Here is a 12578-nt window from a genome sequence, read left to right as displayed (position 1 = left end):
CTTTATTCAAATTTTAAAGAAAATAAGAAGTTCTAGACTTACTAAAATCAAATAATGATGGTTTCAGTTAAGCATATAAAAACTAATTTTGTAACATTAGAGAAAAAAAGCTGTCCAAGTATATAGCTACTACAAGTTCAGGTAATCAGTTCGGTGAAGCTCGACGACGATATTGATATGAGTGGCGCGTAAAAGCTCTCACATTCGGAGGGTATGGCTGAATTTTAAAACTGGTCCCCGGGGCGTACGTGCGTTTTCTGCAAAATCAGACTGTACGCGGTTCTGTTCTTTGGGCAAGGAGGTACAAGTCCCATGAGAATAACCTGATCGAAGCCGCTGACGTCGCCACCGACACGAGGCCTGTCGATTTAACGTCAGGCTCGCACGTTAAAGGCATACCGGTATATTGAAGCTTTAAAGGTCCGTGGACGAGGGTGATGAAGGCGTTTCCGAGCAGCTAGATTTTCGATTGGGATACGGATTGATTTTATACTGACTATTGTAGATGGCTGATAAAATCAAGTGGATAGCACGGATGTAGTCTACACATAATTTATAACTATTTGAATTCACAAGACTTTGAAAGCTTTCATAAAATTACATCAAGTTTACATTTGAATGAATAAAATATGACTTTTTATTTCGTTCAAGTACTTGCAATGTAGATCGCTTAAATCGGTAATGTACAATTCTAAGATATTATAAACATCCGAAGGTATTTTTATTATCAGGTTATCGATATAATAAGTGTTACCTAAATAACGAAAATCCATATTGCAGTGAGTCATTAGGTATTCCAAATGTAAACTCAATAATTACAATAATAATTAAAGTTGATGAAACAGATTTTCATAAAAATATTTATCGATAGCTAATATTTTAAAGATTTTATAATATTATCAGACTAACATTATTAGCGAGAAAGATAATAAATCATAACTTATTTTATTTTTATTGTAACATAAAAGTACGAATGCTGAAAACAGTGAATTATGCTATAAAGTTGGTGAATGAAAAAATTCCCAACATAAAATTACGATACAGGAGAGAGAGAGAGAGAGAGAGAGAGAGAAGAGAGAGAGAGAGAAGGAAAAAAATAAAGTGATATGCAGGAAAGAAGTTGACGCTGTTTAAACGCGAATTTTGCACACGCTCGATTCCGCGACCCCATTTCCATGCAAATGCGCACGAGCCCATAACTCGCGAACGTAAAATCACGGAAAAAATTGCACGGCATTAGTAGTTAGTTCCAGCCCGCGGACCACGGCTGATGAACTTTTACTCTCTCTCTCTCTCTCTCTCTCTCTCTCTCTCTCTCTCTCTCTCTCTCTCTCTCTCTCTGTCGATTACATTTCCTATGGAGATAGTTATGGCAGCTAAGGCTTCTCTTTCTCTTGTTCCTTTTCCCTCTTCTCGAATCTACGAGCCTTGACGTAGAACTACATAGCATCATGAATAATACGCTGTTGTGCGTCGAACGCGTTGATGGCATTGCCCACGTTCATCAATTGAGTATGAGTGTTGACGTAGCTCCAAGATTACGGGAAAAAACATAGTTTGAAAAAATAATTTTAAAAATTATCAGCCGAAGCTGTTGATAGGGAACCTTGGCTGTACACTGCATTTTATAGGTGGTACGAATCGATTCTGTCGATCGGAACCTTGGAAGACGGTTCATTATCAAGGACAAGCTACAAGACGACTCGAAGGGAATAGGATATGCGCGTTGCGTCGCGTGTCGCAGCTGCCTGCGTGCTGGAGACGCTACGCGCGTGTGCTCCCTCGGGAAATGATGGCACTTCGCAGGGGCTGAATGGAAATGACTAGGAACTCGGGAATCGCCTCCGGCAGCAAGCGACTTCCACTTGGTCAGCGACAATGACGATTCCGACCAAAGCTCCGCTAGCCGCGCACGCTCTATTGAAATAACGAGGCGGATGCCTGTAGCTATTTCACTGATCGAATTGACCCTCGCTTTCTCTTCTGTTTTTTTATTTCTAGGGGTTCTTTGGGATTTTATGTCGCGCCTGCGATCAGTGTCAGCTCTTGTTTGAAACCGTACTTTTCGATACTGATTGAAACAATTTATTAGAATTTCTAGGTGTCTATTTTATGCGAGCCGGAGCTTGTGAGAATTTTAACGGAAGCTAATTATCTCTTGGAATTAGTAGCCAGATAAAAATTGCACTTTCAAGTTATGTTTTCTCTTTCGATAATTGCGTGTTCGGTTTGCCGCGTTCAAAAAAGTGTTGACTGTCCGTTTATAATTTAACGAGTAAATTATATATAAGAACATGTTTTACAGCAAGTAAAGCGTTTAACTGTCTCAGTTTTATTTGTATAGACGATCTTTGTAGTAGCAGATAAAATTATAATCATGAAAGCGTTTTTGCTCGTTTCTATGGCACTTGCACTTATTGCACTAACAAACGGTGAGTTTGATTACAGATTTTTTTGAACGAATCATGTAAATTTTTATGCAATTAAATGTAAACTGAACATAATAAACGTAGTGTAATTAAGTGTTGCTTAAATAAGCATGCTCAAAAGGCAATCAATCGTGAATGTGAGTCATTTGAAAAATCGTAGTTGTATGTGTGTTGCACTATCTATTCACTCATAAGAAAATAAATCATTCAATTTAATAAACGACATTTTCATTTTTGAAATAAGCTTGTACATTGACTAAAACTAAAATCTTGCGAATACTGTAGAAGTAAAATAATTTGCAACTATGTAAAATATCTAGTGTTATTTTTATTTTTTATGAAAATTTTAGCCAACCTATTATGTATTTTATAACTCAACTCATTTTGTATAACATTGAACATGTGAAAAATCTTTGAAAACGATAATAGAACATATATTTTCATGGAATTTTTATACCCACTATTATATTTGTCATAGAAAGATATATGATCGGTTATAAAAACTATTCTTTGGTCGACTGCGTTGAATATTTCGGCAGCTTGAAATATTTCTATAATCTTTAAACTTATGAATTTTCAATATACAATTGAAAAAAACGTTGTCAATCCGTTGGTAGTTAGCTTCTCCTTGAATATGTGCTGGTTCTAAATAATTGATTTTTATTGAATAAAAAAACAATAAAAATAATAATGATATAAAACATTATATCTTCATAATTTCACATTAATACTTGGTAATTTTACGTTCAGTTTTAATTTCACGTCAACATAAAGAATCAACGTGTCAATAAGCCAATGAGTTTAAATTAACGAGTCTTGAATAGCAGAATATGTTACAGAGACCGGTATACAGACCATATTAGAAGCATGGTAATGCATATATGCCACGCAGACATTTAAAATACCATAAAAACTTACTGATGGAATGATAAATTGACTGAACTAAGAAGATAGTGCTATAAGCGGTGCTGGGTACATTATCGAGAAAGGAGATTCAACCAGAAAAATGCAGTAGAAGCATAAAAGGTCTATAAACAAACCAGAAGAACCTTGCGGATAAAAATATAGATGAGCAGGAATGAGAGTTAAAAGCTCATTAATTCGATAAACCGAAACTCTTGGAGCTTTCTTACGAGATACTGATGGGTAAACTAAGCAAGAAAGAAGTAGCAAACGTTCCAGGCAAAAAAATCTTACGGTGGTTTGTGGAACTATTATATCTAAAAAGGGAACGTCGGTATTTATAACAGGCATTGCGACAAACCCTTCGTTATACATACCACTAGGAATGATGAACTCAATAGAGTTACTACATTGGAAAGATTGTTTCTCAACCAGATGGAGAGAGTCAATAAAGAAAAATGCAACGATGGAATTTCTTTAAACTAGTTCGATTTCCGTAAAGGTGTGTATACGCGACATGCTTTAACCTTTTTTCTCCCAAGCCGCCATTTTATAGTCGAATTGTTTTTACCGAAAAAAACATAAAAATAATTGAAAATGTATAATAATAACAATAACCTAAAGTCACTTTTTTATTGTGAAACTTTCGACTCTTCACGAATTGCTGTCGAAATTTATAGAACCAGAATGAAAATCTAGATTTATATTAAAAATATTATTTCTTTGATAAACCTACGCATTACAAATTTTCCTGGAAAATTTTTCCAAAATGGCGGACGTGGTAATATTGAAAAGTAAGAAAATCTAAAATTTTCAAAATAAACGTCGAATCAGTGAGTGTATACTCATTACCCATATCTTTGACGTCGCTGAGTATAATAGTAGTGTTCATTTTCAATTTTACAAAATCGCGGATCCAATATGGCGTCAGTAATACTAAAATCAGTTAATGTTGTTAAAATCGTGAATCTAATTGCTACATTTTTTCTGGATTCTTTAGAACTAGTCGTTTTCCCTACAGTAAGATAAATCCTACATCTTGTGGTGTAATGTAGAGTGTGTATTTCTCTAACTGTCTTTTTCAAGATAGTTAGAGCATGTTCCGTCGTCTCACATGTGTGTATATATGTCAGCGTGAGAGCCGAGCTTGAGTGAGAACTGCGGGAGATGGCGCCACCAACTGCGCATGTTTTCGCGGTTTTTAGATAGTTCGCGCCAATTTAACCGCGAGCACGTAGTTAGTATAGCTCGAGCAGCCTTTGCGTAGAGGGCGATCGCGAATTTCTACCTTCGTTTGCATCCGTGAAAATTCAACGCAATCCGGTTCATTTTGTGATCGTGATAATTAAAATCGTCAACGATTAACAATACCAAAGACGCAAAACAACGTATTGCGCAACTCTAGTGTTTATTATTTATAACAAACAAATAAGTGGCCCTTGCCACGCGGTGATTACAGATAGTAATCCACGAACCCTTTCCTTTGTCTACTATTACCTTTGTATGATATCACCGATATCAAGCTAATCTCATAAGTCTTGTCAATCTTGTTTTCATTTTGTATGATATCACCGCTATCAAGCTAACTTCATTTCTCTCTCTATAATCATCTTTGTGTGATACCATTGATATTACCAGCAACATTTATTTAGTGTGTGAATGTGTGTGCAAAAACCATCCGCGCGCGCACGCGTAAAATTTATGTGAACACGTGATAGTATCGTGCGAAAATAATTGCGACCTTTGTGCGTGTCACTATGTGCGGCATCACTCTATCATCCTTACATTCAAATTCATCCGAATTTATCCAATCTGTATCATTTTAATAAATTGGGTTTTTTTATGCCGAAAGGCTTTTTTCCCACAAAAATAGTGTTGTTTATTTGTTACCAGTGCTACATTAACAAACCGCAGGGACCAGTTTTGAATCAAAATCTTAAAGGTTGATTCATTTGTAGATTTAAGGGTCAGGTCACGCGAAATTGAGTTGTTTAATTAAAATCATTTCCTTTTAATTCTTTTCAATAAAAATTTGCTGGAATGCCACTTACGGCATTTCAGAGGTGAACCTTTCAAGACAAAACATGGTGCCTCCTGTGAGGTCGAACATAACCTCATCCTTTGTTAGGAAGTGACGTCATCCACACATAAGTTGACACGCGCATGCGTACCGAACATTGCGTAACTGTGCGGTTCGTGCTGTGTTTTATTGGACTAAAAAACTGGCGAATACGCTAGCTCTGAACACTGTCAACTAGTCGCCGATTACGTTGAATAAGGACGCAATCATCTTATCAACGTCCAGCTGTCACTCCCATCCAAGGAAGCCTCGCCGCCCAGTGGTCTCTGCATCGAGGGACAGGATCCCAATTAAGATAAGACTCTTGTTCTCTCCCTTTTTTTTTTATCTTCTATGTATTTTAATCATTCCATTCCTTTAACTTAATCATAGTTTCTAAGAATCAACGCGCCTTCTGAAATTCATTTATTCGTTAATTACTTAAATCTCGTGTTCACCTGTCGATAACTCGTTGTTTTTCGAGACGGTAATTTATTTCTTTCGGCCATTAAAAGAAATTAAAAATCTCTCGTCATGGCTCCGGCCGCACCTCAAATCGCTAGAGCGAAATTCATCGCAGCGAAATACCAAACCTTTGAAAGGGGAGTGAATGCTCTAGCGGCTTACGTTACTGTTGACCCAGACGCTATTAACGCCAATCTACGACTCACTGACTTGATGACAAAAAAAACCGAACTGGTGAATCTCATCGACGAACTGATTAACATTGACCCAGAAAATGAACTCATAACCTCATTTGACAATCTGACCACTCGATACTATGACACTGCTACTATTGTAACCAAACTGTACAACGACGCTCACCAACCACGACCGTTACCCAACCCGTTAGCTAATTCTACTATGACTGCCACAAATATCACTGTAAGCGAACAACAATTACGAGCGAGACTTCCAGAGATTGATCTCGAAAAGTTTGACGGTTCTCGCGCGAAGTGGGCTTCTTTCAAGAGCCAATTTACCGCTCTTGTTCACAATCAAAATGCACTCTCCAATGATGCTAAGGCTCATTACCTATTCACGAGCGTGATAGGCAGCGCCCGCGCTAAGATCGATGAGTATGAGATGAATGCGGAAGATTATCTCAATGCGTGGCGAGCTCTCCTCGACTTTTACGATCACAAGCGTATCGTAGCCACTCGGCATCTGAATGCCGTGCTTGATCTTCCAAGTCGGAAAGCACAAGGACCAAAAGGAGGTCACTCTTTCTGAATTGTACGATTCGGCTCGGCAACATATTAACGTCCTCAAACGCCTCGATGTAAATTATGGCGAGGATCTGGTGGTTCGTTGTATTGAAAGACGCCTCCCTCCTTATCTTTATGGTCGTTGGAATGACAAGTTAGATGTCAATGAGTTACCATCGTTGGACTCTTTGTTCAAATTCATCCAGAGAGCCATTTTCAAGCAAGAAGCCTTTGATGAATCCAATGATTATCAATCTAACTCGAAAAAGCGTCCCGCTGCTTCTAATCCTCAACGAGCTTCAAAGAGCTCCAAAACCACTGCCACTTCTTTCGCCACCACGCTCTCTCAGCCGTCGACTTCGTCAACATCAACGGCTCGGACTCCTCTGGTGTGTCCCAAATGTAAAGGTTCGCACCAACTTTTCAAATGCGAATCTTTCAAATCTCTCGACGTTCAATTACGCTGGGATTTCGCAAAGAATAACAAGCTTTGTTTCAATTGTCTCTGGGCCCATAAATTCCCGTGCGGTAGCACGAAAACTTGTAAAGAGTGCGGCAAGAGGCACCACACTCTTCTCCATAATACTAGTATGTCCAAACCAAATGGAAATAAATCCTCCACTCCCACCGATAATTCGAGTTGACTAGTTCAACGCACACTTGCTTCAGTGGTTTTTCCTTCAGAGTCACAATTGATGACTACAGCTGTCGTCAAGGTCAAAAACAATCGTGGTAATCTTGTCGTGGCACGCGCTTTATTAGATTCTTGTTCAACTGTAAATTTAATTACCGAAAATTTTGCAAAATCTTTGCGTTTGTCTGAGTTTCCCTGTTCAGTCAGCATTGGAGCAGTTGATGGTTTATGCACTGTTTCACAAAGGTACATTCAAGCTAGTATCCACTCTAAATACGTTATATTCAACAAATTCAACTTTTAATAGTTCCAAAGATTGCCGAAGCCGTGCCTAACGACGTTTTTCCACGTGAGTTCTTCGACATCCCCAAAAACATAAAACTAGCAGATCCTCAGTTTCATTTACCTAAGTCCATTGATGTTTTGCTATCATCCGGTGTCACCTTATCAGTTTTAGCCGTTGGTCAGATTAAACTCCAACGGGAAAATTCCGAGATCATTTTGCAAAAGACAAGTTTAGGATGGATTGTAGCTGGTGGGAGCATTGACCAGTCATCTTATAGTTCTGCGTCTTGTCACATGGTTAAGTTAGATAAGCTCATCGAACGTTTTTGGCTGATCGAAGATCTTGATCATGAGCCCAATAAATCTCGTGATGAGGTTGCATGTGAACAACATTATATTACTCACACCCAACGTGATTCTTCTGGTCGTTATATCGTTCGTCTCCCATTCAGAGACTCCAAATTTGATTTAGGTAATTCTAAGTCTCAAGCTCTCAAACGTTTCGATTCCCTCCAAGCAAAATTTGCTAAGAATCCGTCACTGAAGGTTGAGTATTCCAAGGTGATGGATGAGTATATTTCTCTGGGTCACATGACTCTTTGTGAGGATAACCAAGATGGTTATTTTCTACCCCATCATGCAGTCGTAAAGGAATCTAGTGAGACTACTAAAGTTAGAGTTGTTTTCGACGCCTCTTTTAAAACTTCTACGGGCATTTCTCTCAATGATACGCTCATGGTAGGCCCAACTATACAAAACACTATTTTCGAACAAGTTCTTCGTTTTCGTACTCACTCCTTTGTGATCACTGCCGACATCGAAAAGATGTATCGTCAGATTTTAATTCATCCCGATGATCGAAAATACCAAAGGATTCTCTGGTATCATGAAGGAGAGGTCAAGACTTTCCAACTCAATACAGTTACCTTTGGGGTAGCTGCAGCTCCATTCCTTGCAATTCGCACCATTCAACAACTTGCTCGTGACGAGGCCAGAGATTTTCCAAGAGCTAGTAAATTACTCTTTCGTGACTTTTATGTAGACGACTTTATTTCTGGTTCAAATACTCTTGAAGAACTTTTGGCAATTCTTGATGAAATGATAGCTTTGTTGCGTAGAGGAGGTTTCATCATTCGAAAATGGGCTTCAAATCATCTATCTGCTTTGAATACCATTGACAAGAAGGTGTTCGATCTTGACTGTGTTGTCAGAGAAGATCCCATTCAGAAAACTTTGGGTATCGTGTGGGATTCTCAAAGGGACATCCTGCAATATTCTGTGAGTTGTATCGACCTTCAAGCTACTTCAACCAAAAGACAGCTTTTGTCTGAAATCTCAAAGATATTTGACCCTTTAGGTTTATTAGGACCAGTCGTATTGTTTGCCAAAACCTTGATTCAGGATTGCTGGAAGGCCAAGGTTGGCTGGGACGAATCGCTTCCTCAAGATATCCATACCAAATGGAAATCCTTCGTTCTTCAATCATCATCTCTGAAACAGGTCTCGTTTCCTCGTCAATTTTTAATTCCAAATCCAACTAGGATTGAACTTCATGGCTTCTGTGATGCCTGCAACTACGGTTATGGTGCCTGCTTGTTCTTGAAATCTGTAGACTCCTCAAAGAACGTGATAATTCGCTTAGTTTGTAGTAAATCTCGAGTCGCTTCCTTGAGCGGCGTGACAATCCCTCGATTGGAATTGTGCGCTGCTTCGGTTCTCAAAAAACTTTACGTCGATGCTAAGTCTCAATTCGATTTTCCAATTGATCAAACAATATTCTGGTCTGATTCCACTATTGTTCTCGCGTGGTTGAAAAGGGCTCCTCATCTCCTCAGAGTTTTCGAATCCAACAAGGTTGCTGATATTCAAACGTTAGGTGAACAAGTTTCCTGGAGACACGTCCGTTCAGAGGACAACCCTGCAGACGCCCTTTCTAGAGGACAACTACCAGCCGACTTTCTAGATAACTCACTTTGGACTTCAGGACCATCTTGGCTTTCTCTGCCTTCACAAGAATAGCCCAAATCCGTTGAAACTTCTCCTAAAGAGCTTCCTGGTCTTAAGAAAGGAGTGTGTCTGTTGACAACATCAAATTCATCATTCAGCGAAATCTATTCACGTTTCTCCGTCTACGGTCGATTGACTAGAGTAATAGCATATGTTCTTCGATGGAGACAAAGGTCTCGTGATCAAGGTAAGACAACTCAATTGTTTCCCGACGTAGAAGAATCTTCAATCAGAATAAAAAAAATTCTTCAGTTAGTTCGTCCCCTTCTTCCTTCGGAAGTTATGGCTTCCGAAATTAGCATCGTTAAGTCGATGCAACAAGAAAGGTTTCCCAATGAGCTTCGTAAATTGTCTCAAACTTCTAATTCCTTCAAACGGGGAACTAGTTTCGATAACTTGGCTCCCTTCATAGGAGACGATAAGGTTATCCGTGTGGGTGGACGTTTGAACAAGTCTCAGCTTCCATACAATCAAAGGCATCCGATTCTTTTGCCTCAGAACCATCATATTACAGACTTGATCATTCGTCAGACTCACCTTTCCAATCTTCACGCTGGTATTTCAACCACTCTCTATGCTGTTCGCAATAAATTTTTTATCTTGAATGGAAAAAATCAAGTTAGAAGAGTCATTCGACGTTGCGTAGATTGCATTCGTCAAAAACCACCGATAGCTCATGCGCAAATGGGAAATTTGCCGGAGCCTCGAGTTTCAGAATCTCCTGCTTTTGATCGAACAGGGGTCGATTTCTTTGGTCCACTTCTCATCAAGGAGAAAGCTCATCGTAACAAGTCCTTCCTCAAGGTGTATGGCTGTGTTTTCGTATGCTTAGCATCAAAGGCCGTTCACATCGAACTAGCGCTCGATTTATCCGCTCAAGGTTTCTTAGATGCCTTTGATCGTTTTACATGTCGTCGAGGTCTCCCTAGTCACATGTATTCTGACAACGGTACCAACTTTGTGGGAGCAAATCGTGAACTTCAAGAACTCTACGATTTGTTCGAAAGCCCGGAATTCCGCAAACAAGTTGGAGAAAATGGGATTGCGAAACGTGTGGAGTGGCATTTCAACCCTCCTTTATCACCACATTATGGGGGTCTTTGGGAAGCGGCCGTTAAGAGCTTCAAACATCATTTGAAGGGCGTCCTAAATCAACAGCTCACTTATGAGCAACTAGAAACCTTTCTGATAAAAATTGAAGCGATCTTAAACTCGCGACCTCTTTGTGTTCTCTCCGCCGATCCGAATGATCCTTTAGCAGTCACTCCAGCTCACCTTTTGATCGGTAGACCTATAAATGTCTTACCCGAAAAATCTCTTTTATCAGTTCCAGATAATCGTCTTTCCACCTCCAAGTTCATGATCAAGGCCCGTCAGAACTTCTGGAACAAATGGCATAAGGAGTATTTACACGAACTTCAGATTCGGCAAAAATGGCAAACCTCCAACTCGACACTCCAACCTGGAATGATCGTCCTTCTCATGGACGATCTCTCACATTGCGCAAAATGGCCACTGGGAGTGGTCCTCGAAGTCTTTCCTGGGAGTGACAGCATCGCTCGGGTTGCGTCTGTGAAGACTTCCTCAGGCGTATATAAACGCAATATCACTCGACTCTGCGTGTTGCCGGTGGTTCAAGATGATCCGCCTCTTTCAAAGTCTCAACAACTTCAGGGGGTATGATCGATGAAAGGAACGCCCCAGATGTGCGCGCTTTGACTTGCCATAATCGAGTCGAGCTACGGCGTATTCTGGAAGAGCGATGAAGCCTGGTCCGAGAATGGTAGAACTCAGAGAGTTCTATAGCCAGAAGGCCAGAAGGGTAACTTCTGGTTCGTGATATCCAATCCGGTACATTGGATCCTGGGGAAGTTGAGACTTCGAATCCTATCGTGCAATTATTGTATTTAGGGTAGCTGTGCGTTTGTCATAAAGACATTATCCTTGCTCAATCTGGCTTAATCCCGATATGTGATTCACCTAATCAATCAAACAATCTCTCCAACGGAAATTGTTTGTCGCTACTTGTCTAGTCCGTTCGCAAGTAACCAAAGATTCTAGTTGCTAACTAACTTAAGTTGTAAATATGTTATCGTTATGTAATTGCGTTAGTCATTTTTGAATTAAGAATCCTCTGTATTTATCTATAACTTCGTTGTATTATTAGCGTAATCTGCTTCATAGGTTAAGTCTAACTTCTATTTCGCAGCGTCGGCCGGGAGTATGTTCCGTCGTCTCACATGTGTGTATATATGTGAGCGTGAGAGCCGAGCTTGAGTGAGAACTGCGGGAGATGGCGCCACCAACTGCGCATGTTTTCGCGGTTTTTAGATAGTTCGCGCCAATTTAACCGCGAGCACGTAGTTAGTATAGCTCGAGCAGCCTTTGCGTAGAGGGCGATCGCGAATTTCTACCTTCGTTTGCATCCGTGAAAATTCAACGCAATCCGGTTCATTTTGTGATCGTGATAATTAAAATCGTCAACGATTAACAATACCAAAGACGCAAAACAACGTATTGCGCAACTCTAGTGTTTATTATTTATAACAAACAAATAAGTGGCCCTTGCCACGCGGTGATTACAGATAGTAATCCACGAACCCTTTCCTTTGTCTACTATTACCTTTGTATGATATCACCGATATCAAGCTAATCTCATAAGTCTTGTCAATCTTGTTTTCATTTTGTATGATATCACCGCTATCAAGCTAACTTCATTTCTCTCTCTATAATCATCTTTGTGTGATACCATTGATATTACCAGCAACATTTATTTAGTGTGTGAATGTGTGTGCAAAAACCATCCGCGCGCGCACGCGTAAAATTTATGTGAACACGTGATAGTACCGTGCGAAAATAATTGCGACCTTTGTGCGTGTCACTATGTGCGGCATCACTCTATCATCCTTACATTCAAATTCATCCGAATTTATCCAATCTGTATCATTTTAATAAATTGGGTTTTTTTATGCCGAAAGGCTTTTTTCCCACAAAAATAGTGTTGTTTATTTGTTACCAGTGCTACATTAACAAACCGCAGGGACCAGTTTTGA

At 39.6% G+C, this 12578-nt stretch overlaps 2 protein-coding genes across 2 annotated transcripts; both read left to right on the top strand.

The window, feature by feature from the left end:
* The first annotated feature begins 5925 nt into the window (after nt 1-5925).
* On the top strand, nt 5926-9537 carry LOC131671476 (uncharacterized). Its single transcript, XM_058947932.1, has 2 exons — nt 5926-6610; nt 7541-9537. Exons 1-2 carry the CDS (start codon nt 5926-5928, stop codon nt 9535-9537), a joined length of 2682 nt encoding a protein of 893 aa, XP_058803915.1.
* A 270-nt stretch (nt 9538-9807) lies between these two features.
* LOC131671475 (uncharacterized) lies at nt 9808-11208 on the top strand. Its single transcript, XM_058947931.1, has one exon. The coding sequence runs from the start codon at nt 9808-9810 to the stop codon at nt 11206-11208; it is 1401 nt and encodes a 466-aa protein (XP_058803914.1).
* Nucleotides 11209-12578: the final 1370 nt, after the last annotated feature.

The sequence above is a fragment of the Phymastichus coffea genome, unplaced genomic scaffold, assembly GCF_024137745.1.
Source record: "Phymastichus coffea isolate CEN01 unplaced genomic scaffold, Cenicafe_Pcof_1.1 PCOF00126, whole genome shotgun sequence".
NCBI classification, from domain to species: Eukaryota; Metazoa; Arthropoda; class Insecta; order Hymenoptera; family Eulophidae; genus Phymastichus; species Phymastichus coffea.
This window is presented reverse-complemented; position numbering and strand designations above follow the sequence as displayed.

Coding starts and splice junctions, on each gene's coding strand:
- LOC131671475 (XM_058947931.1), top strand. CDS start 9,808: ATGGCTTCCGAAATTAGCATCGTTAAGTCGATGCAACAAGAAAGGTTT.
- LOC131671476 (XM_058947932.1), top strand. CDS start 5,926: ATGGCTCCGGCCGCACCTCAAATCGCTAGAGCGAAATTCATCGCAGCG. Junction 6,611..7,540: donor AGCACAAGGACCAAAAGGAG/GTCACTCTTTCT, acceptor AACTTTTAATAG/TTCCAAAGATTGCCGAAGCC.